The sequence below is a fragment of the Enhydra lutris genome, unplaced genomic scaffold, assembly GCF_002288905.1.
Source record: "Enhydra lutris kenyoni isolate GAN:26980312 unplaced genomic scaffold, ASM228890v2 scaffoldscaffold13, whole genome shotgun sequence".
NCBI classification, from domain to species: Eukaryota; Metazoa; Chordata; class Mammalia; order Carnivora; family Mustelidae; genus Enhydra; species Enhydra lutris.
In genome coordinates, this window is record NW_019154097.1 from 27,682,405 (window position 1) to 27,708,045 (window position 25,641).

The following is a 25,641-nucleotide window of genomic DNA, read 5'->3' on the forward strand; positions in this document are numbered from 1 at the left end:
TCCATCAGCGATGTCTACCACGGGTGAAAGTGGGGACAGCAGATGCCTGCGTGCCGTGAACATGCACTCCCCATCCTAGAGTCTCCTTCCAGAAGCAATGCATCGGGCTAACCAAAGCAGGAGGGAGGACTTGGGCTAGAACAGGCTTACTAGCAGCCTCTGGTGGGAAATGCATCAGGACACCAAGTAATTCTGAAATTACAGGATACGCTTGGGACAAATGGGCGTCCCCTGAAAACATAAATCATGGTCTTGTGCAGCCCAAGCCCTTTTGTTTGGGGTGGAAGAGTTGCAGCAGAATAGGGTGGATGTGAGCACAGCTGTGTCTGGCCTCCGCTTTCCTGAGGGGGTGGGACTGGCTCCGTGCAGGGCTGGTGGGGAAGCCCCCCACATGCCCCCCTGGAATCCTGGGCTTGGCACACTCACTATGCAGCATGTACCCTCTTTCTACTCAGACCTGGGTCCAGAATGAGCATCCCTACTGCCATTTCCCTGGGCTCTGTTTCTCCAGCTCCCCCTCCATGATGACCCCTCCAAGGAAGACGTGGCCCAACCAACCCTATCAGGAGTCAGCAAGTGGCCACCAATGCTACCCTGCATAAGCGTTCAGAAATGCCATTATGCATATCAAACACCATCTCCGCCACGTCTCCTCTATATATGCTGGATAACTAGGTAGGAACAGAGTCTCCCCCCACAGACACACCCCACATCTTCTCTTTTGTCTCCTTAAAATAGCCAATGCCTCCCCCCACCAGCCCAGCGAGCCACAGCCTTCTCCAGTGGGAGTCCCAGCTGCACCCCCAGCCCCAGCCCCTGCCTATCCGCCCCCTCTTGGTCTGGGCAGGCCTCCATCTCTGCCCTGTTGGGCCTCTCAGTGTTGGTCAGTGTCTCTTCTCTCTCTGAATTAACTTGACATAACCAGACAGATGGAAATGATAAAATTAGAACATAGCTTTCCTTTGGGGACATCCCACAAACACTGTAGAGTTTTCCAGACAAAAGCAACAGAGTGGATAACATTGGGGGTTGTCAGCTATTCAGAATTCAGAGATGGTTGCAAGGAAGTAGTAAAGAAAGGCCAATACGGGAAGAAAGAAAACCTGTAAATTAAAAGGCTGTTGGCGTTGCACGATTCGATTTGGCCTTTTGCTACTGAAATCAGCTGAAGTTGAAGATGACTCCTGTCTAGATGGAAAAACAGGCCAGTTGTTTTCACCCTGATTCCAGATTTCAGGGAGCTCTGCCTTCCCAGAGGAGGACCCTGCAAGTGCTCTTGGCAGGTTCTGGATGTCATCAGGAGGAGGGAAGGCCAGGCCCCAAGGCCCGGCTGGTGGCGGTCAGGAAGGCGGGGGACGGTGGGTATGGAGCAGGTGGATCCCTGGCAGTGGCTCGGATACCGGCTTTCAGCGGCTGCGGGGTGGCGGTGGGGTGCCCGCGGACAGAGGCACCAGGGCCCGCGGCGTCAGTACTGAAAAAGGATGACCTGCAAGAGGAGGGCGCGGGAGGCGGCTGAGTCCCGGCCCTGCCCCACCGGGCGTCGCCCACCCCACCCCCCAGAGGTCCTCAAACACATAGAGAATGCGGGTTGCTCAGGGCCCGGATCTGGGTTCAAATCCTAGCTCCAATACTTATTTGCTGTGAGACCCTGGGCCACTCACTGCACCTCTCTGAGCCTGTTTCCTCATCTGGAGAGCAGGGGTGACAAAAGCTCTCTCTCGGAAGGAGGAGGCTTCAGTGAGATCAGAGAGCAGCAAGACGTGTCTGCGGGGTACTGTGTCCGGTGCCCAGCACCGTGGGAAGGGCCTCACTTATGTTATGGGATGAAAGCCTCAGCCCTGTGAGGGTGCCCCGCGATTATGCCCATTTCACAGAGAGGGTGCTGAGGCCCAGAGAGGTGAAAATCAGTATGCCCAGCATCCCACAACAAGAAAGAGGTGGACCCAGGCCTGGCCCAAGACCAAGCTCTCTGCGTTGTAACACATCGCCTCTGCCTCTGCCACGGGGACAGTCGTCGCAGATGCTCACCACGCCCCTGGCAATGGGCCGAGCACTTCACTGGATCTTCATGAAGCCCAAAGGCAGTCAGGTACCTGACACACGTGGGTGATCAGGAACCGCCTGCCCCTTTCCCTCGCCCTCTTCCACCTCAAGCACCGGCCTGACCTCTCATTGTCCCTGCACCCCCACTCCCGTGCACAGCCAGCTCCCTGCAGGGCAGGTCAAGGATTATGGGCCGGCTGGTCGGCGGGACGTGCCTCGTCACAGTGACATTGTCAGGGTGATCCGGGGACATCCAGCGGGCATGGCCATTTGGCTGTTCCATTTTCGGATCGGGAACGTCCCTTGCCCAGAGTGTTTACTATGAAGAGGAGCTGCAGGAAGTAACGGTGATGATGTCTGTAACAGAATCATGATAACCCGCCTGTTCTGCGGCCCACAGGCTGTGCTCAACGCTTCCCACGCGTCGCTGCACTGACTCGCAGCAACAGCCTTCGGTGGTGGCAACTGTTATTATCCCCCTGCTGTGGGCGTGGGAATGGGGGCTCAGAGAAGCGGACTGTGGATTCGGAGTCAGCCTGACACCAGCGCTCCCACACTACTGTCTCCCCCAGCCCGGGCAGTGCTCTTCTCTGACCACTGGGAGGCCTGGCTTTGGTCCCTTACAGAGAGAAGCTTTCTCAGGAGAGGTAAGACCCCACCCTCTCAGGTAAGACCCTACCCTCTGCGGGCCTCAGTCTCTCTGTCTAATCCATGATAAGATGGCCCTGATTTCTAAGGGCTTTCCAAGCTCTGGAACTGTGGAATCAGGGGACATGACCAAGAAGAAAGGCAGTTCTGGAAACTCTCAGGCACATGTAGCCAAATGACGATGTGGCAGAGTCAGGGGGTGCTCCCTGCCAATGCTCAGAGCACTGTCCTCCTGGCCACACCAGGGCTGGTGCTGAGTGGGTTCTGAGCCTGCCATGGGGGGTACTGAGTCTCCTCACGACTCGGCCACACAAGCCTGGAGGGATTTGGGAGAAAGTCCATACACTCTTGGACTGATCACACACCGCCCACCGGGTCTCGTGGGTTTGGCAAGAGGTGGACAGAAAAGGTCCCCAGGAGCTGGCAGGAAGAACTGACAGTGAGAAGGTGGGAGGTCATAAAGGAGGGAGAGACTTTTTTTTTTTTTTTTCTTTGCAAAGCTGCTGGATGTGACGCTGGGGAGAAAACTCTTGCTAGGCAGCCAAACCCAGGGGCCAGAAACCTTCTCCAGCAAAAGCTTTCAGACCCGAGCCTGGCTCATCCTTCAGACTGAACCAGACGTAACCACAAGCTTAGCTGAGTAACCAGGAGACAAGGCTCGGCTCCAAGTGCTGAGCCCAGCCCGAAACATTTCTGAGGCTCCCCCCTGTGCTGCAGATAGAGCCTAAGCCCCTCACTCCATGGTCCAGGCTCTTCGTGGTGTGACCCCTGCCACCTCATTGGGCCTCGGTCATGTTAATCACCATGTGGTCCCTCAGACCCAGGCTCCTCTCTGTCTCTGGACCTTTGCACATGTTCTTCTCTTGACATGGAACACTCTTCTTGCCATTCCCTGCTTCTCCCTGAGAGCTCAGGGCCCCTTCTTCTGGGTCTTCCAAGGCCATGTTCATCCCTCACTTCAATTGCTCTATCACCCTGCTCACCTCCTGCTCTGAGCCACATGCTCCTTGAGGACAGGGACAGTGCCAGCGTGCCTCTTCTGGCCCTGTGCCAAATGACAGGACAAGTGCCCCCAGAGGAGAGTGGCAGCTCCAAGGCGGGCAGTCCTGGGATGGAGGCCAGCTCTACCCATACTCATGGTGTGGCACTGATGAGCTGCTGCTCTGAGCCTCAGTCTCCTTATCTTTACCTTGAGGATGGCCATCCCCACACCCACAAACATCAATCAAAGTACGGAAAGCACGTGCTGGGAGTGGAGGCTTTGCTGGAACAACATCAGCTCTTGCTGGGAGTGGGGCAATCTTGGGGGGTGTTCCTGGGATGCACTCCCCCCCCCCCCCCCCCCAGATCTGTGGGCTTTTGTACTGCACGCTGCTGTTTACTTCTCAATCCACCTGCACCACCAGGTTGTCCGCACCATATCCCGGCCCCATGGCGCCCAGCACAAAGCCGGGCACCCAGCAGGGGCTCATTCAGGATTAGCAGAGGTGCCCTGCGGGAGTGGCTCCCCACTCCAGGCCTCCCCAGCAGACTCTATAGAGGGGAGGCTGGGGAATCTGCTTCTGTATAAGCTTCCCAGGTGATTCTGAGGCACGCCAAGGCTGGGCTCTGCTGGCCTGGAAGGTCCCTGGAGGCCCTTCCAGCTGGAGGGAACTGGCCCAGTCTTCCTGGCCCACCACACCTGCTGACTCCTGGGGCTCCCTGCCTCCCTGAGCCTGCTAAAGCAATGTCTCCAGAAGAGGCCTCCATTCAATAAAACTAGAAAAATAAAATAAAATAAAATAACACAAAATAAAATAAAACAAGGGTCCCAGGCTGGCTCAGTGGGTAAAGCGTGAGACCCTTGATCTCGGGGTTGTGAGTTCGAGCCCTGTGCTGGGTATAGAGGTGATTTAAAAAAATAAAATCCTTAAAAGCAAATAAATAAAATAAGTAAAATAAAATTCAAAAAGAAGCCTCCAAGGCCTCCCCGCGCCCCAAGACAAAGTACAGACTCCTCCGCCTTGCAGCCCTGAGTCCCCCCTCCTTGCACTGCTCCTCTCAAGCCTGTGCCCCAGCGACGTTGAACTGCTCAGGGCTCCCCAAGAGCCAGGGTGGCTCGTGCTCTCCCTGATGAACTCTGGCTCAGCCTTCAGGCCTGAGCACAGACGTTGCCCTCCTCCAGAGACTCCTCCTTGTGCTTCTCCTGAGCTGGGCCCCTACTCTCCAGCTCCCTGGGCTACCCCATCAGTTTCCTCACACTGTAGTGCTTCTGCCATGTCTCCTCCTCCAGCCTGTGGCCCCCACAGAGTGGGAACCCTGCTCTCCTCACCTCTGTGTTCCTGGCCACTGACTTGGGCTGCCAAGCACAGTCAGTACATAGCAAATGTTAGTGGAGTGGATGAGGGGAGTACACAGGTTCCCATCCAGGTTCTGGGACGGGCAGCAAGCTGTGCCTCAATTTCCCCACTCCTAAAACGAGGGGCTGTCCTAGGACAGAGGCTTGCTAGGCTCACTGAGAGGCGTCTCGGCACAGAGAGGGAAGTGGGGTCCTATACACACTGTGATTTCATCTAGAGCAGCTCTACCTACTTTTATCTGTTTTATGGGTTCTGGAAAAAAAAATTTTTTTAAAGGTTCCGGTGCTTAGAAACAAAGCTTTCAGGCCACTGGCCTGGGGGATGTCTAAGCAGCCTTCTGGATGTTCAGACCTGATGCTTGAGATAACCAGAGATCCCGCTTCCACAAAGGAGGCCCTGCCAGCTGACCAAAGTCCCCTGCTGCCCTGTTATCCCAGGGGTCCCCCCTGATACGGGCGCTCACTCAACAGACAGGGATAAAAGCGAGGAAGGAGAAAGAGCAGGTGACAGGGTGGGATGCAGAGTGGTGTGTCATAGAAGCCTTTCCTGGAACCACAAAATGTGAGCAAAGTAACTAAATTCACAAATCTGGGGAAAACAAAAAAAAAAAAAAGAGGCCAAGTATTGGTGGAGGCCTAGAAGGAGGCCTGTGGAGGGGCTGGGCCCATAGAACACGCGGCTCAAGTGCCTGCTTTGGGGGCCAGGTGGGGGCTGAAGGATTCTGGGCAGAGGGGGTCTGCCACAGAGTGGCATGGTGCCTGCCAGAAACCCATCCCTGGCGGGACAACTCTCCCCCACCATACCCAGCCTGGCTCCATTTACCTTCTCACCCCGGTTGGAGAGCGGCCCATCCATGTCGGCTTTGAGGTGGACGGGGGGTGCGGTGTAAGGCAGCCGGCAGTGCACCTGCCCGCACTGTACCTGACCTGTGGACGAGAGGACGCCTTGGAGCCCATCCCGCAGCCTCCACGCACAAGCCCACGCACCCCATGCTCAGCAAGCTGGCGCCTGGGACCAGTTTCACTTTGACCGTGTACTGGCTGTGCGTGGCCTTGGGCAAAACTTCAACAGAGCTGGTTGTAATGCTTGGTGTAAAAAGCTTTATGGTCTATTAAGTGCTATGTGATAACTGTCCAGCTCACTGACAAACACTCCTAAACTAATATGTAATTCAACACCGACATACCAAGCTCTACCCCATTACCAGTCTCCCCTCTTAATGCCCTCTCCCTTCTTATCTCCCAGGTATCACTCAGGCTTTACCCTATACCTCCTAGAGGACCTTCCACTTGTATGTCACCTTAATGATGCTGTCCCTGGCCACCCTATTTATAACTGCAGCCCAACACCAACAACACTCACCCCTACCCTCCCTGGCCTTCTTCCCAGCTTTATTTTTCCTCCTTCGCACTTTCCATCATCTGACTTGCGGTACATTTTTACTGTTGACTTGTCATCGTCTGTCTTTGCCAACTAGAATACAAGCTGTAAGGAGGGCCAGAATTTTTGTCTGTTTTCCAGACTCTAGATCTTTATGGATTTCCAGCACCTGGAATGAGGCCTGACACCTAGCAGGTACTCGCTGAATATCAGTGGTGTGAATCTCTGTACCTTATTCCAACATCTAAAATGGTGGGGGAAATTCCATCCTTGTATCTGACCCAAATCTCTCATGTTTCAGGGCTTTACCACCACAGGGGAGAAGTCCGTGGCTTCTCTCGTCCCTACCCTTCTTTCTCTCTGGTCACGTGGTCCCAGGGCAGAGCCCTGTACAGTACAGAGACTTATAATTAATATGTAACTTAGGACAAGTCACTGTGCCTCTCTGAGATACAGTTCCCTCATCGGTAGAATAAAGCAATTGTATAAGATTGGGGATTCTTTTTTTTTTTTTTAAGATTTTATTTATTTATTTGGCAGACAGAGATCACAAGTAGGCAGAGAGGCAGGCAGAGAGAGAGAGAGGGAAGTGGGCTTCCTGCTGAGGACCCTGGGATCACGACCCAAGCTGAAGGCAGAGGCTTTCACCCACTGAGCTACCCAGGTGCCCCAAGATTGGGGATTCTTATCCTGGGGCATTCTAGAAGTCCATGAACAGTCTGGGATTACACTGAAAACTATGTGTGTATGTGCATCTTTCTGGGGTCTGGTTCCAAAGCTTTTTATCAGCTTCCAAGCTTGGAGGCCCCAGGGAACTCAGCATTGTGTGACTTTTGTTAACTTCCAAGCAAACTGCTGAGGTGTCCTTCAGTCCTGCAGCAAGAGGTGACAGGTCCAAACACCCTTGACACTTCCAGCCCTATGCTGGGTTTCATCTCAAAGTAAAAAGGAGACGGCACCCTCAGCCCCTTCTCTGAGCATCCAAGACATATCTAGCCTTCATTGACGAAGTCTGTGAGGGGAGTCCTGGGGCCTGACTCTGGATGCCACGGCCCCACTTCCAAGGAGGTCCTTGGTGCCTTTAACAGATGATCTAGATAGTTCTGTGGACTCTGTGCAACCTGAACGTAAATCATTGTTTAGAAAAGAAAGGAAGAAAAGTCCCTCCTCCGGAGCAGATGGTTCAGAAATGACACAGTGCAAAGAGACATGGTTTCCAACTGGCTGCCTGGTGCCAGAGGCAGGATTCCGCACCCCCAGCTGTGTCAGCCAGGACCGCCACCACCACCACTAGGAGAGCAGCTAGGACTTCCCCCCATGGACTGAATGCTGGAGACTTGACGTCAGCGATCTTATCTGATGCTCTGAGAGAAGCCTTCTTATCATCCTCATTTTTACAGATGAGGAAATTGGTTTTCAGGCAAGCTAAGAAGCTTGCCTGATGTCCCACAACTAGTGAGTGGCACGGCTGGGATCAGAAGCCCGACAGTCTCACCCTAAAGCCCACAATCAACCATTAAGGAATACTGGCTCCCATTACTGAGGACCCTGGGTTTCCTCATCTGTGCAATGAGACAGTGATAGCTAATGCTTACACACATGCTTAGTATAGTGTCTGGCCCATGGCAGGGGCTCAGTGAACAGCAAGGCTCTCTCTCTGACGCTCCCTGTTCTCTTTCCCTTTTACTTGGAGCCGGAGAAGGGAGGATTTATGTTTGTGGGTATGTTGTGGCCTCTTCTATTTTTCTGGTCACACCCAGCTTTGAGGAAACAAACAAGTTCAAAGGGAATGAAGATCCGTAATAGGCACCTGCTTGTTAGCAGACATAGAGAACGTCCATTCCCCCAGAAATTCACAAGGCCACTTCCCTCTCTCCTCCAGGTTCCTGCTCAAAGGTCACTCCACCAGACCCATTCCATCATCCCCATGGCATCTCCAGTCCCCACTGACATGCCATCTCCTCCCTCCTTTATTAGCTGATTGTCTCTCCACCCACGTCCCACTCTGGAATGTGAACCCCAAGAGCACACAGATTTGGGTCTGTTTTGTTCTCCGTTGTATTCCAGTGCTTAGGACAGAAGGCACTCAGAGAGTAGTTTGTGAACACATGAGTGGATTCTCACAACCCTGTGAAATAGGCATTATTGATGTCCCAGTTTGCAGCTGAGGATACTGAGTTTCAAGGAGGGTAGGTCATTTGCCCTCAGCCTCCTAGCTCTGGATATTCCTGCCACACTGGCTGCCTTCTGCAACCCCAAAAGCACCCATGCCACAGTGCTTTCTGGGTTATGGCCTGCCTGCATTCAGCTCCTCTGCTGCTGGGCACTTCTACTTCCCCTCTCCTTGTGTCTCACTAATTCCTATCCATCCTTCCAGTCTCCACTTGCTGAGAGGAGGCATCTCCACAAGCTTGCGTCCAGCTCCTTTCCTACAGCAATCATCAGGATTAAAACCATGCTCTCATCTATCTGGTTATCGTGCCACGTTCTCTCTCCCACCAAAACGCAGCTTCCACCAAAACGCAAAGGCTTTCCCCATTCTGTTCTCTCCCTAGTCCCTGGGCGCTGGCACACACAGTGGGTACTTGGAAAGTATTTTTTGAGTGGCCAAATGGCTTTTCTCTACAAAAGGTCCCGTCTCCCTAAGGCAAAGACCGGCACCTTAGCCCCTCTCTCCAACCCCTAGGTCCGAGGGACTGCAGACCCGACGTCTTCACCCACCAGGCTCCGAAAGTCCTCCCCACGCCTCCGCCTCCCGCGCGCTGCTGCGCGTGCCCCCCGCCGCAGACCCAGCAGCCTTGGTGGTGCGGTCACTTACTCTCAATGTAGCCGTGCAGGGTGACCATGCGCGCCCGCTCCGGGCTGCTGAACGGGGAGTAGTGGATGTCCTCGGACAGGGCGGAAGGGAGGCGGGACGGCGGCGCCCCGGAGGGCGGCACGGGATGCTGTGGTGTGTGCTTTTTATGACGCGCCCGGCAGTTTTGAAACCACACCTGGAACGACAGCCTCAGCAGCCTCAGCCTCGCGGGAAAGGGTCGGACGCGCCGCTGGGAGACACCACGCGGGACTGCTTCGTCGCCTCCTGCGTAAGGGCGGCCACGTGCGCCCGGGCCGGTGGCTGGCTAGCCCGGAACACGCTGGTGGGCCCGCCCCGGGCCCCTAGGCCTCGCCCCCGCCCCCAAGGCCCCGCCCTCCCTCGGCCCCACCTGGATGACCCTCCGGCTGAGGCCCGTCATGTCCGCCAGCTTCTGCAGCGTCTGTGCATCGGGGTTGTTGTCCTGCGCGAACTGCGCCTGCATAACCTGCGGGGAGCAAAAGGGGCAGTGAGGAAGGAACGCGCGGAGGTCTCCCAGACCCGGGCCCAATCAGAGAGGATCCGGCCCGGAGGCCACGCCCCAGACAGCTACGGCCCCTCCCCACCATCAGCGGGTCCGGGCAGAAGGGGCGGAGCCAGAGGCCTTCTCGGCCCCGCCTACCTCTAGGGCCCGCCCCCACCTTCGGCCCCTCGCGGCCCGCCGGGGTACCTGCAACTGCTCGGCGGTGAAGGATGTCCGCGCGCGCTTGGCCGGTTTGGGCTGACTGTCCTGTTCCGAGGGCACTGCCCCCTCCAGCGTGAGGCCGTTCCCTGGGGGTGACAGAAGTGGCTGACCACGCGTCCCCATCTCTTCTAGTGGCATCCTGGAAAGGACGGGGGTGGGGGCAGCTGGTCCCTGGAAGGGTCAGGAGTGGAGTTGGCTGGGAGCGGGGTTCCCAGAGTCCTAGTCCCTGAGCTCTGTCTTTAGAAAAGGGGCTGTCATTTCTGAGCGTTCTCTAAGTACCAGACGCTGCTCTTTCGGTGCGTCCTTTGTGTCTGGCTCACGGCCCCATTTTACAGCAGAGGAAAGAAACCGAGGCTCAAAGAGAAGAAAGTCCTGACCCAGGACCTTTCTCAGCTAGTAGCTTACAGCTGACAGACCCTAGTGGCCCAGACTGGACTCCCTCTTAGCTGAACTGGGGAAACCAAAGGCTGGTGGAGGTAAGATGCGAGCAGGTTACAGAACTGTGATTCTAATTTTGTAAAATATATGGAAGCAAAAAGGTTGAAAGGATACACACCAAGGTGCTCGCATTTATGCATCTAATAGAGACACTACTTTCAATATTCCTGTAACTGCTGAGGTTTTTACAGCAATCATATGTCACTTTATTTCTCTAACGTTTAATTTTATTAACTGGAGCATATGTTAGCCATTCTCTTTCCAGTTCTATGACTTTCACAATCACACTAAATACATTCCCATTTTATTTTTAATACCTCATTTTTCTAGGTAATACAGACTTATCAAAAACTTAGAAAATTCAGATAAGCACAAAGAAGAAAACCAAATCACCAGTAATTCCACCACTGTTCACAATTAGTGTAATTTTTTTTTTAAATTATGAAAACACTATGTTGGGGGGGGGGAAACCAAACCAACATGCCACCATATATACAGAGAAAAAAAAAATCTGGGAAGATAGATACTAAAATATGAGAGGTGGTAACGTTTAGAGTGATCTTTATCTTCTTTTTGCTTAACCATCTTTTCTAAGTGTTCTATGATGGAAGGATGTGTGTTTAAGCTTAAAAGTAAAAACAGCAGGGGTGCCTGGCTGGCTCAGTTGATAGAGCATGTGACTCTTAATCTCTGGGGTCTTGAGTTCAAACCCCACCTTAGGCATGGAGCCTACTTAAAATTTAAAATATAATAAATAAAGAGTAAAACAGTATCGAAACTGAGGGCTGGTCAGTAAAGGAGATCTAAGGCCCCAAGCCTTCAAGCTGCCCTACATGGTTAAGTGTCTGGAGTGGCACAGAGGTGAGAGCAAGAGTTGTAACTAGCAAGGGTGTGGCTAGGGGCAGTCCTGATTGGTCCAGATAGGAAGGAGGTCACTGATGGACCATGGTATAGGGGGAGCCCTGACTCCTGGGATTCCATCCCAGTGCCACTGCTGATTTGGCCACTATGGCAGGTAACTTCATACAACCCCAGCCTCACTTGCTTCCCACATAGGCCACTTTTAGTCCTGATCCTGGCAGGAGAAAGTGATGGCCTTGGTGTGGCCATGGTCTGGAACACCCTAGAAATTCCTGACAAGTTCCCAGGCTAGAAACTGAGGCAGGGTGGTCCATACACCTCCCGAGAGGCCCTGAGGATGGAATAGACACTTTGTGGTATTAATGTCTCCTAGGAGAGCAGGCAGGACAAGGATTGGTGTGCCATTTTCTCAATGGGAACATAACACTTATAGGGACAGCCACATCCCAGCAGCCTCCCTTGTTTAATGAGGTCTAATTAAGGGTCCCTGGAGCTTGGGAATGGGGTGATGTGCTATGGTGGTTAAAAGCCTGGGCTTTGGAGTCAAGCCAGCCTGCTAATGTGTAACCTTTGGCAAATCCATACTGCAGATAACCTCTGCCTGTTTCCTCGTCTGTAAAATGGGGACACATCAGCTACTTCTTAGGGTTTTTGTAAGGATTATACAAAATAATCCACATTACGGAGAATTAGCAGCTTCCAAAGACCCAGACAGGAAAATAATCTAAAGGATCTCTGACTCTGCCCTCAGCCCAACCTCTATTCCCACCCCTTTCTAACCACCAACCCCCCTGTGACTCAGCCCTCACAGTCCCTGGAAGATGTGGACCCTGTCTGCTGGCCTATGTGTCTTAGGGAGACACAAGGGATCTTTCTCGTTGACAGAGTATCTTGCACAGATGGGGAGACTGACGCCCAGAGAAGAAGGCTTCACACATTTCCCAGAAGCAAAACAGAGCTCACATCTCCAGACTCAAAGTCTTTTTCTTTACAGTCCAGGATGAAACCCCCACCCGCAAACCTCTGGCTTGGAGCTGCTGGCACAGCAGTTGGGAGAACAGAGTGGAATCATCTCTCCAGGACTGGCCCATGGCCAGGTCCAGGCAGCAGGAGGGGACGAGTCCTCAGGCCAACCAGAGCTGGCCAAAGGTGGAGCAGGCTACCACATTATGAGAATCATCTCTAGGGCTCCCTTGAGTGTCTCCTAGCCATCTTTGATAAGGGGTCTGTCTTATCATTAGCTCCATTTTACAGATGAGAAAACAGTTGCAGAGGCAGACTGTGACTTCCTACGCCCAAGCAAACAGTGGAGCCAAAAGTGCATGCTCCGTGGGCAGCCTCCAGGTGGTGAATCGGGTGCCTGCTCCTAGAGGAGTGTGGTCAGTTCCTGTGGTGCTGGGGTGGGGTGGGAGAGGGCTGGGCACAGAGGTGTGGCAAGGTGCTGGGTGGGGCGGGTTGGGTACCGTTCTCGGCGGCCCTCTTGAGGTTCTCGATCATGGTGTCGTAGTGGATGCGGCACAGCACCTTCTCCTCGACCAGGCCAAACTCCTCGCCCGTGGACAGCTGGCGCTTGCACGAAAAGCAAGCAAAGCAGGCCAGATGGTAGGCATTGCCGCGTGCCCGCCGCACCCAGTCGCTGGCATAGATCTGTCGACCGCACCGTGCACACTTGGTCCCAAATCGGCTGCGGGACACCGGGACAGGAAAGGGGGGTGGCGAGGCTCAGACAGGCTCCCCCTTTCCCCTCCAAATCCCACTGGCCCGCCAGGACCCTGCCTCCTGGCCTTTGCTCACCCAAATTTCCCTTTGCCTGGATCTGCCCTGTATTTCACACCCCTGCAGACACCAGTGCACCTTCACGGTGAAGGTGAGCTGGTGGGTGGTTTTTACTTTCTTCTTGGTGCTTTTCTGAGTTTTCCAAGTTTTCTACAATGATCCCTTACATTTGTACGTAACTAATCTGTTCATTAAAATATATCATGTTAGGGAAAATATAATAACATAGTAACATACAAGGTTTTGAGCACTTACCATGTGCCCAGCAAGATTCTAAGTGTTTTATGTTGATTATCCCAGTTAATCTTCATTTTGCAGATGAGGAAAATGGGGACCAGAGAGTTAGAGTAACTTGCACGTCACACAGCTCGCAAGGGTAGAAACCCAAGATGAATAAACTGTACCCCAGTAGTAGAGATACTCAGTTTCTCGGAAGCATAGACAGATATACACTTGCTGGCTTTGTGCCCTTGAGCGAAGTGTTTAACCCTCTGAGCTCTCACTTTTCCTGCCCCGAGCTGAGCTAGGTGACACTGCAGAGGCTATTGCTTAATACTCTGCGGGCTATTAAGTACCAGCCAGTCCCAAATCAAACAAACAAACAAACAAAAGGCCCAGATCAAATGTCCCCTCCCCCTTAAGCCTTTCATGTTGGGCCTTTTCCCCATCTCCCCCCACCTACCCACCCCCTGCCATGTAGTGCGGCTGTTTGGGTATTCCTGCCTCCACTAGCGGCCTTGGAGCCCCTCCAGGAAGCAGCAGCCCCTCCAGGAAGCGGCAACAGGTTTACCCCGTCCTAGAAGTCAGCGCAAGACCTGACCCCTGAACCCCAGGGAAGGTTTGTTCGTTAAGTAGATGACTCGTCCCGTGACCCTGTCCCAACCCTCAAGTTTCCTCTGGTGTGCACTCTATTTCAGGGAATGAAGCCACCATTCATCCAGCTCCTCAAGCTCAGAAACCTAAACCATGCACCCCTCCCTCTCCTCAACCCCACATCTAACCAATCACTTGGCTTTGCTGGTTCTTTTTCCTACGTATCTTTGGGATCCAGGTGCAGTGCCACAACTGCCCTCTCCTAGGCCAGAATCTGCCCTGCTCTGCCTGTTGCCAGCTCTACCAGGGGCCAACAACCATTCCTCCATACAGTGGCCACAGCGAAGTTTCCAGCATGCGCAGTGAATCCTGTTCTGCCCTGCTTAAAATCCTTTGGTGACTCCACTCTACCCTCGGGATCTGGTCCAAGATCCTTGGCGTTCACAAAGCCTGGCAGACCACAGCCTCTTAGGCTCATCTCCTCCCTCACTTTCCCCACCCCACACCCAAGCAGGAGTCCCAGGCAGCCCTGATGGAAGGTCAGTGCCAGGTCTCTATGGCCTCCTCTGAAGCTCCTTCCCCAGCCCAAGCCTTTGCACAGACAGTGCTCTTCGTACACCCTCTCCCTGAAGAGTCCCCCAGTTCCAGCACCTGGCTAGCAGAGTTGGTCAGGCGGGTTTGTAAATGTCGGATTCTTCGGCTTTCCCTCCCACCCCCTGTATTCCTGGGAGAGGACCAAGATCTGCCTCTGTGTCCCCAGGGCCGGCACACTTCCACCCAGAGGAGCACTCAGAATTGCCTGTGAATATGCCCAGAAACCAGCCGAGCAAATGCGCTCTGGTTACAGCCTCGCCTGCCTTGGCAAAGGCAAGCAACTGTCAATTGAATAAACGGTCTTGGGTTAAACTGAGTGCGGGAGCGAGGAAGCCTCGGCCCGTCCCAACTCCAGACGTAACTCCAACGCAACTGTCTCTGACCCGGAGCGTAAGGGAACCCTGTGGCTGGCGGCGCGGTTTACTCGTTCGGGTTGTGCTGCGCGCCTCTGCTGGGTGAACCGCCCCCTAAACTGAGGCGGTTCCGGACCTCGGAAACTCGGCTTCCCCAGGGGACCGCCTAGCACAGCCCGCGGTTTCTCTCCCAATCCCTCAGTAAAGGGGAGAGGAAACCGCTTCGCCCACCCCTGCCTACTCTCACCGAAGGGCGGACCCGGAGTTCTGCGACCCGACTGCCAGTACGCGGATTAGGAGTACGTATTGGCCTTGGGAGACAGCGACCAGCCGAGGGCAGAGCAAGTAGAGCGATCCAGGATCCCGGGACGCAACGCAAGCCGCGTGAGGTGGAGACTCTGGCACCCATTTTGCACACGTGGAATCGGAGGTTCAGAGCGGACAAGTGACTTGCCCAAGACCACAAAGAGCGTGGGGCTCGGGGTAGAGGTCCACTCTGAAGTGCGAAAAGGAACCTCGAACCTGCGTAAGCAGTTGGGCGAGAGAAGATTAGGGATGGATCCCAGGTGTATTAACTGGAAACGGGCCTGGTTTGACCCCGTCGCGAGTCCCGGCTCCCAGCCACGGGTCCCAGAAAGTCCCGTTTTTAGGGCCTGAGGCCCAGCGGATTCGGAGAGGCGGGGAGTGCCTTCCCTGGGAGAGGGGAGAGCCGGGGAGGGGAAGGTCCCGGCCTTTCAGAGGCCACATGAGAGCGACTGCGTCTCCAACCTGTGGTCTCCGTGGGCCACGACCCGTGAGCTGCGCCAGAGCACACGACCCCGGATCCTCGCGCGCGGCTGTGCGAGATTCCTTGTCCTTTGCCAGAGATGAGTCCAAGACACCCCGCGCACCCCAATCTTTCTGCTCCACATTGCCGATCCGCGGGCGCCTTCTGCGCCTACGCTGTACGTCTTACATTCCTTGCTCCCCAGCGGACCCCGCGAGTGAGCTCTCACCAACTTTCCCACCCTCCACGCGTCACCCCAAATGATAAAAGCTGTCCCAGCCCTAGGATCTCCCCGCGCTCGCCGTGGTTCGTCCCAGTCAACGAAATCGCCTTCGCGATGGGTCCTTGGATGGGAGTGAGGGGGTCATTATACAGTTTTGGATGAGTTTGAGGGCCGCTCCTGAAACGTATCCTCCACCCAGGGCAGGGGTCAGTGGCACAAACAAGGGGGCACGAGGAGGCTTACGGATCGAGGTTCTCTGACAAACCGATAGACTCCTTCCCAGGCGGGCTGCGAGGCCCGAGCCGCCGGATTCCGGAAGCAGCGAAATCGGCGGCGAGACAACGAAACTTCAAGAATGGGGTGTTCGGGAGCTGCGAAGGGAGCGCCAAAGGGATTAGGGGGCGCGGCTACCGCCCCTCCGCCCCCAGCCTTGTGCGCGCCCCTCCCTGGATCCCGGCGCTCGCCGTGGGGTAAAGGCGCAAAGGACAGACACGCTTTGGGCGTGGAGAGGAGTCCGGCAGACGCTGCGCATACTGGCAGCTGCTGAAAGGAGTGGGGTGCCATAGTACATCTCCTTACCCTCTCTTCCCTGAGTAGGGAACAGAGACATCTAGGTACTCCTGGTTGTGCAGAGCTGTGCGCCCTTGGCCAGGTCAAGCTCACTCTCCCGGCCCACTTCCTCTGGATACCGAGTTGGTGCTCAGCCATTATTTGTTGGATGAATGAGCCTCAACGAAAGAGCCTTTCGGAGTTTCACTACGACTCCTTTCCGCCTTATTAAGATACCCGAAGCTAAACCGAAGCTCCGAATGGGAAGGCTTCGGTTAGTTAGGTTAGTTAGGAAGCTGGAGAGTCTAGTGCGGAAACTCAAACCAGAATTCAGGTATTTTGAGTTCAGAACACTCACTGGATGGCCTTAGAGAGATTCTAAGAGGACAGCAAGATGGAGTGGAGGAGGAGCCTTTTCTATTCCCTCTGTTCCTTCCTTCCTAGGCAAACTCTTAGAAGAAGCCAGAAAAAGCAGAACCAGCAATTATGAGGTTAAAATGCCCTGCGCCTCGGAGGTCCCGGCCCCGAGGCCCCTCCCCAGAACTCCTCTCTCCGCTCCCCCTACATCTGTCCCCCAACAGCTGGCTGCCGCTGGGCCGCTCTCCGCCACGGTGGGGGGCCGCTTCCCAGCTCGAGCCTCCCTGGGGACCGTCGCTCTGGGGGAGGGGGTGGGGTTCTCCCACTGGAGCCCGCGGTTGGAGCTTGGGCTCTAGCTGGAAGGCCAGAGAAGGCTGAGGGCTTGCCCTAAGTCACATGGGCCAAGCAGGGGACAGGAACTTCAGCTGGCTGCCCCGTGGCCCAGCCCAGGACACTTTCTGAACCCCACCCGGATCAACGCCAGGAGCAGCAGTTAACCCTTTATTCCCCACTCCAACAGGCAGGAGGCAAGAGGGCCAGGGACCATGGTGACCTGATCATGGCAAAGTTGATCTAGTCACAGTCTCTGAGGAGGTCACTCCTGTCCCCGTGCTCCCAGGTCCCACCCGGGAAGAGCCCCACACCAGAGCACACAGCTGGTGATTCTTGTGTGAAGCCAATGAAACTGGGCAGGGAATCTCAGAGCCGGGGGAGAGGGGATTTTGCCATTCCATGACCTCTCCTTGTAGAGAGCTTCTGCTGACATAATCTCACCTATAAAAGAACAGTCCTGAGTGTTTAGACACAGGGATGGCCTTGGGGATCACCCAGGTTCTGCCACTTACTAGCTGCGCAACCTCCCCTCTGAGGACCTCAGTTTCCCCTCCTATAATGTGGGGATTAGGACAATGCAATAATCACAGGGTGGACCTGAGGATTCAATGAGATGGAGCCTGCCAGAGTTAACGTGGTTCCTGGCTTTAGAAAAGCTCTATAGATCCTGGGGAGCAGTAGCCTCACCCCTGCCCAGCCCTCTTACACTCTCTCACTGAGTGACCCTGGGCTCCACATTCTTCTCCCCCAGGGCTTCCATCTCCCCAATCACACAATGGGCATGATGCTTGGTGGGGGCTGAAGGAGGAGGCACTGCAGATCAGACCATGCCCCCGTTTTGGGGGGCAGCAGTGGCAGGTCAGTGGGTGGGAGGAAGCTGTCTGAGGCTGTGGTTGCTGAGGGCAGTGGAGATCTGAATGGCCCAGAAAGGAACACTGTCCCCACCCCACTCCCAGGACTTTTCTTCACTTCTTGGAAGAAAATAGAAAGAAAAATGGTCTTAACCAAAAAAAAAAAAAAAAAAAAAAAAAGGAATAAAAAAAAAAAAAAAAAAAAAAAAAAAAAATGAAGAAGTTAAAAGCAATATCAGATTTTCCCTGGCGGTCTGCTAGGACTCAGGGAGTGAGTTACCAGGTTACCAGGTTACCAGGAATCTGGCTAAACCCACCAGGGCTGGTGAGGTCCCTCCTTGGAAGGAGAGTTGGAGAAACCGAAGCAGAGAGGCCGAGCAGTCTTGCCTAAGGTATCCCCTCCATGCTCTGCAGCCTCCCTCCCTGGTGAGTTTGGAGGGCCTTCCTAACTTCTAATTCCTGTGCCACCAACACCAGGCTCTGCCAAGGGAGACTGTGGATCTACAGGATGGTATCAAAGAGGGGCAAGAAGAGGGATGGAACAGAGGAGAAACCCTTCCCTGAAGGATAAGACCTGAGTCCAGAGGACCATGGAAGCCCTCTGGTGCCCCGTCCATGAGGTCTCAGCCACTTCCTTCCTCTCCCTGCCTTACTGGGAGATCTTGGCCTCCCCTAGAGCAGAATGCTCCAGTCCATATCCCACCAGACCTTTGACCTTGGGCTTCAGGAAACAGAGGGCTAGAGAAACTCAGTGCATGGCCTCTCCCTGAGCCCCAGCTCCTGAGGGCGAACTCTGGCTCCCACGTCACCATTCATGCTTTCCCCAGGAAAAGCTCCTTTGCAGCAGCCACCCAGAGCCTGGGCTGCTGCTGAGAGCCGACAGCGTCCCTGCCTGGCGCTCTGTGGCTTTTTCTTTCCCTTCTTGTGGGTTTTATTATTTTTATTACAGGTGGGGTTGCCAGGGATGGGTTCTGCCTGCAGGGAGACCTGGCTGGCGTAGACATGATCAAGAGAGCCCACAATTCTTCCCTCGTTCCAGCCAATGGGAGCTTTTATCCCATTTTCTTAACCAAAAATCTGCTTTAGTTTTGATTTCAGGGCTTTTGTCCCTGGAAAAGGATTAGCGCTCAGAACCTGCTGCCTAGAAATGACCTGCCCCAATCTCTCCAGGCAAATCCTGCTCCTCAAACTGCCAGAGGAAATGCCATCAGAGGATTGTGCCCAGCATCCACTCTACCAGGGGTGACAATGGTGACAATGGAGACATCCATAGCACCTGCCACTTAGGGAGACTCTAATGAGCCTTCCTCCCTACACTGGCCTCCTTGGCAGCTCAGACAGACAACCCTGGAAGTAGGACACTGAGGGTAGAGAGATGCAGTCACTCGGCCAAGGTCACACAGTGATTCAGCATTGGCCTGGTAGAGTTCAATTACTGCTTGTCCCCACAACAGCTACACCCCCCCCATCCTCAACCCCACTGCAGTAAGAAGGGGGACTCCAGAGCCAGTGAAGCTCCGAACAGTGGAATCAGGATCTAAATTTTGACTAATCCTTGAAGGTCTAGCAAAGCACCGCAGCCAAGGAGGCTTGGTCCAGTGTGGGCATGAGTTGAGGCTGGAGAAACAGGGAGGAGGCTCCCAGGTCCACTCGTCACCCAGAGGGCCAGGAGAGGGATTGAGCCCTGCCTTACTCTGCAGAAGGAGGCCGACGAGATATCATCCTGCTGGGTTCCTCAGCCTGGAGCCCTGTCCCTGGCTAGCTGATGAGCCCAATGAGCCCTAAAACAGCAGCTGGCCTGAATTTTGGTTTGTTTGTTTGTTTGTTTGCTTTGTTTTGTTTTTAACCAAATGAAGGCAGGCATAGAGCGGGGATGTGGCAAGACCGGGACTCCAACCTCCATTTCCTGCCCTGGCCAGCCAATAGTCAGATGGGACAGTGGAGAAAGACATACCCACTAGGCGGCCGATAACCTCCTGGGATGCACAAATGTGGCAGTCCACATCCACAAATCCATGTTCACATCACACCCTTGGCTCCTCAATGCCAGGGTGAAGGCCTTCGATAGGAATGTTCCCTCAGAGGAGAAGTGGAGGAGGAATGACAGGATTTCAGAATTCTCGCCCTGTCACCTCTGGGTCCCTGTCCAGACCTAATCTTGTCTCCACTACCTTGCCCACAGGCACACATACACACATATACACACACCAAGTCCCAACATTCACATGGAGACACACGCTCTTGACGCTCACACATAAACTAAAAGACAAATACTCATCATAAAGGAGTACACACACTGCCTTCATAGCCCTGACCTTGTTCAGGGACACATTCCTCCAGTGCCACTGCTCTGGTGCAGACAACACAGACACAGAGACACCACTTGCATGCTGAGTCCCGGGTCCTGGGAGGCAGACACGCCCTCCCCCCCATGCACATCCCAGGTGTACAACCTTTCACATCCATACACAGAAGAAGAATCCACTTCTGAAACCACGTTTCCTGTGGTTTCCCCAGAGTACTACAGCCCCAAACACTGCAGACCTCACCCTAGTCTCAAGATCCTCTCTTTCCAATGGCCAGGAGACTCAAAGCCAGAGCTAAGGGAGCAGACATTACCTTACCACCAATTTCCTTGACTCTCAGGGGCCTTCTGAGCCAGGGATCTTTCTAGTAAGACTGAAGCCATGACCTCTGCAGAGGCAAGGATGGGAAGGATGTCTGTGGGCTACGGGGTCTTTCTAGGGGAGTAGCTTTCTCCACTTCCGGACAAAGCCCTTGGGAACAAGCATCCCTCCCAAGAACCAGTCCCACTCCGGTCTTCCGGACTCTGTAGGCCCGGTGGCCAGGCCTCACGTCAGGTTCACGCTTCCCGCCAGGATCAGGCCAGTGGCTGCTGTGCCCCTGACCTCGCAATGACCTCGACCCCGTGACCAGGTCAGGCCTGAGCGCGCGGTTAGGAGCCGGGCTCACGCCGGCGGCGAAGACTCGGCGGCGCGCGGGGAGGGTGAGCCTGGGGCAGGGCCGCGGCTCTGCGGCGCGGAGAGCCCAGCCCACCGTAATCCTACTCGGGGCGCGGGTTGCTGGGCCCGACTCTCCCCCTTCCTGTCGAGGCGGCGGCTCAGAGTCAGAGCCTGGACCCGGCAGCGGCTGAAGCCCGGGACCAAAACGACCGCGGAACGGAGACTGAAACAGGCGCCCCCGCACCCGGGCAGGATCCCCGACTCGGCGATGGGACACGCGAGCGACGCCGGGGTCTTAGTTGAGGCGGAGCCAGAAAGGTTGGAGCTTAGGACGAAGCGTTTGGATAACGGACAGGATCTGAGAGCTGCGAGGCTAGTGCTTGGGGCCGGACGAGACCCAGACCCACGGAGGAGTCCAGGGCAGAGCAGGAGACTGGAGCCCAGCTCTGGGACGGCGGGGAGAGACGCCTGCGCGGCTGGAGTCCGAGTGGGGCTGGAACCCAGAGCTGGAGCGCCCTGGAGGTGCAGGCGGATCTCGGCTGGGATCGGAGCGAGTCGGGGCCAGAGCCCAGGACGTCAGAGCTCGACCGTTGGAACTGGAGCCAGACACTCTGTAAGCCCCGAGACGGGGCCAAAGACGCGACCAAAACCCAGTGGGCCGCAGGAACCGGAGACGGGTGGCGGGCCGGCCCTGTCCCGGCACCGGCGCGCGGCCTGGAGCTCCTCGTTCGGTGCGCGGAGAGCGGGCTGATTGAGCCCGCGCGGCGCGCAGGGAATGCCCTCGGGGTCTGGGCTTCGGCGGCTCGGGAGACCGAGCGCCGCCAGGGTGTTCTCCGCGCGCGCCGGGGCGGGGGGGGGGGGGCCTGCCTGCAGCGACACTGCTGGCCCAGCGGCCGCAGCCTACCTGAAGTAGTCCATCTTGCAGAAGATCTCCTTGTTCTTGATGTAGCAGCTGTTCTGCTGCCTCAGCGACGTGCGACACACGGAGCACTCGAGGCACCGCACGTGCCAGATGAGGTTGTTGACCTGGGGAGGGGGCGGAGGTGGGGGACGGCTCAGAGCGGGCCTCTTTTCAGGCCCGGCCCCATTTGCAGATACTGTAGCTGGAGGTCTGAAGGTGTGTATGACTTCCCCACTTTTCTTCTGTGACGAGGAAGCTTAGGAAGGTAGAATTACACTCTTCCCATTTTTCAGACGGAAACCCGGGGGTGCCGAGAGACCCTAAGATTTGCCCAGAGACGCGCAGTCGTAAGAACTTAGTAGACCTGCGCCGGCGTTGTGATCCTCAGGGATGCAACCCACACCCCGCCAACAGACACGCAACACCCCGCCCCCGTCTCACCTTGAGCAGATACCGGTCCAGGATCTCAAGGCCGCAGCTGGAGCAGATGTTCTTGCCGGCGGACGGCACGGAGGAAGCGGCAGAAGGCGGTGAGCAGACAGACGGCGTGCTGGGTGTACAGGGGGAGGCCCGGCCTTCGTCCTTGTCCAGAGCGCCAGCCAGGGCCTCGGCGTCCGACTGAGCCTGCAGTCGGGGAGAGAGGGAGAACCGCGCGCTGAGCTGAGCGCCCAGTCGGGTGCCCAGCGTTGCGGCTGCCTCGGAGACAAATCTGGGGCCCCAGCGCATCAACTGACAACGAAATTCTCCCCAGATGCCGTTCCATGGACTACAAGATAGGAATGGAAGGGCCTATTGGAGAGGAAGGGACAGCCCCAACTTTTAGCCCTCGTGTCCTGGGTGCTGGGGACGGTTAAAGTCTACATTTCCGACCATAAAGCAGAGGCTCGGAGAGGGGCGGCGCCTTCCCGAAGTCCCCCGGCGCATGGGCAGCGGTTCCGGGCCGGAAAGCCGGTCAAGGTCCCCAGGGCCCGCCAGCCCGCGTACCGGGGAGCGAAGGCAGGACCGAACGAACTCACCATGGCGGGCGGCGCGGTCCCTTCAAGGCAGCGGGTGGTCGCTTTGCAGCCGGACCCTGGCTGGGCCATCACCTGGGGGAGGGGGAGGGAACTCAGGCGGCGGCGGCTGCAGAACTGGCTCCGCGCAGCCTGAGCCCAGCGCCTCCCCGCGCCTGTTATATAAACCGACGCGGAACAATGAGTCTTAACTTTGTAGTGGGCATTTAAAGCCCTTCCCCACAAAAGCGGTGTCTCTCTAATGAAGCAATTTGAATTTGGATTGGATTTTTTCCCTCTCTCTCCCCCTCTCCCTGCACTTAACCCGTGGCTCTTGAAGTAATCGCTTAGTTCCCTTGCAATCCAAGCCTCTGAGGGGGAAAAAAAACACGCGCACACACACAAACTACCTGCAATTAGAAATTGTCGTGAATGCCCAAGATAAGAGGTAGCCAGAGTGTCAATTCCAACTGTCAATCAGTGAGATCCATCAGGCCGCCCAAAGAATTGCAAATTTGATTTTTTAATGGTAGTAATTAAAAATCGAATTTTTTCTCCCTCCACCCCCCCTTCCTCGCTCCCTTCTCCTCCTCTCGACACAAAATGCAAAAAGGAGAAAAGAGAGAAAGAAAGAAAGAAAAGAAAAAGGAGATGGGTGTGTGGGGGGGCGTTTGAGGAAAATAAAACCCCGAGCGCTGGGAGCATCAGCCCGCCAGCCCAGCGCGCGCTGCGAAATTGATGCGGCGATATTGACACGAATTCAGGCGCCTTTCGAGGGCCAGTCCGAGGGAAACCCCGAGCAAAATGGGGGCGAGGTCCGGGGGGAAATGGGACCAAAAAGAGAAAACAGAGGCGTCCAAGAAGAGGAAAAAAGCACCCTCCAGCCCCTCGGCGCGCCCGGGACCGGCCCCGCGTCGGGATTCTCAGCGTTGCGCCAGCACAACCCCCGGCGCATCGGCGCTATCAGCGCCTATTCAGACGGACAATACCCGCCTCGCCTCCTCTTGATTCGCCTGTGTCTTTGCTAAATCGCTTTTTGAGAAATTCCTCCAACATTTGCATAATGTGTTCCCGCTTTCCGCGACCCCCCCCCCCTCCGCGCTCGCGCGCGCTCACACACTCACATACACACACTCACAGGCGCACCCCAGAAGCCCTCCTCCCCGCGGCCGCCCACCGCCCGGCCGGGCCCTGCGGGGTCCCGGCCCCTGCCCGACGGTGGTCCGGGCAGCTCACCCACTCGCTCACTCCCTCACCTGGTCGGTGGCGGGGCCGCCCTCGGCCGGCAGCCGGCAGCCCTCGGGCAGCGCCGGGGCGGCGTTCTCATGCTTCCAGTACATGGGCCGGGGAGCGGCGGGCTCGGCCGGCACGCAGCGCGGAGAGCCGCGCGGAGAGGGGCCACGGCCGCAGCGGGAGCAGAGGCTGAAGCAGGAGCTGGAGGAGAGCGGAGGCGCCGGCCCCGCCGCCCCAGGCCCGGCCCCAGCCCCCGCCCCCGGCCCGCGCGCAGCCCCGTCCTCCCAGGCTGCTGCCGCCGCTGCCTCGGAAGAAGGTCCCGACAAACTTGGAGAGGCCCCCGCCCCCTCCTTCTCCTCCTCCTCCCCCTCCTGGTAGTCCTCCTCCTCCTCTCCCTCCTCCTTGTCCTCCTCCCCCTCCAGCTGCGGCGGCGGCCGCCCTGCCGCTGGAGCCCCACTCGGTTCAAGATGAGTCATGCGTGACCAATCCCCTCCCCGCCAAGGCAGAGCGAGACACACACAGCGAGGCAGCGACCCAGAGACACACACAGACATATAGACACACAGAATCTCAGGGCTGCTGACACAGACTCAGACAGCTGACATACAAAGGCATCAGCACCCCCTCACCCCACCAACTTCCACTCAGCTCTCACTACCCCCCCTCCCTCCGGGGGTACCCACGGCCCTTAGGCACAGCCCCACTGCAGGTACAAGAGGGACCCATGGTCCCACTTCCGGCGGAGATGGAGTCCATAGAAAGTCGCACATTATACTATGTTGATGTAGTTCCACTCCTGGTACATCTGTGTATGTACTGATGCCAACGATTCCCTTTTCCCATCATTTACCTGAATACAAGGCATACATACACATACGTACATACACACCTGCACAAACGTCTATGCTCCACAACAATCATAAAGTGGAATGGCACTGAATGGGGTTGGGTTGGATGGGGAATGGGGAGTTACTTGGTGTGTGTGTGTGTGGAGGGGGGGCAGTTGTTACCCTCAATTCTCCTGGGAGGAATTGCCTAGGATATCCCCATTCCCTCTGGGATATGCTGAGCCATCTGGTCTAATGTACACCTCACCTTCTATGGGGTTCTACTGATAGAGAGGTAGGGAAGGCTGGGGAACCCAGGCATGTGGCTAGGAGACACAGCCTCTAAACACACACACACACACACACACACACACACATACCCCTCAGACTCAAACACTCCACAATATACACACACAAGTGGACACTCACAGCTTCCAGCCCCCTTCTCCTTACACAGGCTGAACCTAGACAGACACATGTAAATACACATCACCTTTGAAAAACAAATATGCACACTCAGACTTAGATCCAACCTTCTCGACATCATGACACCCCTACCACCACCATCGTGCCTACCATCACAGTCCCTAATTGCCCTCATTTACAGATGTGCACCCCCATAACTGTTTTTACACCTGTACACACACCCATACTCAAGAGAGCGCTGACACCTACAGAGATCCAGACCCACATAAAACCTCATGTCCTGTACTCAGACACTCACAGATATGTGCACACATCCCTACAGATGGCAGTTTGTAGGCAAAAACAGCATACGCGCGTCTGCAGACACAGGATTCCCGATAGTCACAGCCCCAATCACGCACACACATGGGCACAGAGGGCAGACAAGGGTATCTGC

General features: G+C 55.7%; 1 protein-coding gene across 1 annotated transcript; it reads right to left on the minus strand.

The window, feature by feature from the left end:
* Nucleotides 1-802: 802 nt before the first annotated feature.
* LOC111146119 (LIM homeobox 6) lies at nucleotides 803-24,059 on the minus strand. The gene is made up of 10 exons (XM_022501517.1): nucleotides 23,976-24,059; nucleotides 22,744-22,815; nucleotides 22,169-22,351; nucleotides 21,731-21,852; nucleotides 12,712-12,932; nucleotides 9,935-10,035; nucleotides 9,617-9,712; nucleotides 9,229-9,403; nucleotides 5,853-5,956; nucleotides 803-1,486 (listed from the first exon to the last, which is right to left on the minus strand). Exons 1-10 carry the CDS (start codon nucleotides 24,057-24,059, stop codon nucleotides 1,466-1,468), a joined length of 1,179 nt encoding a protein of 392 aa, XP_022357225.1. The 3' UTR covers nucleotides 803-1,465.
* Between the last annotated feature and the right edge of the window lie 1,582 nt (nucleotides 24,060-25,641).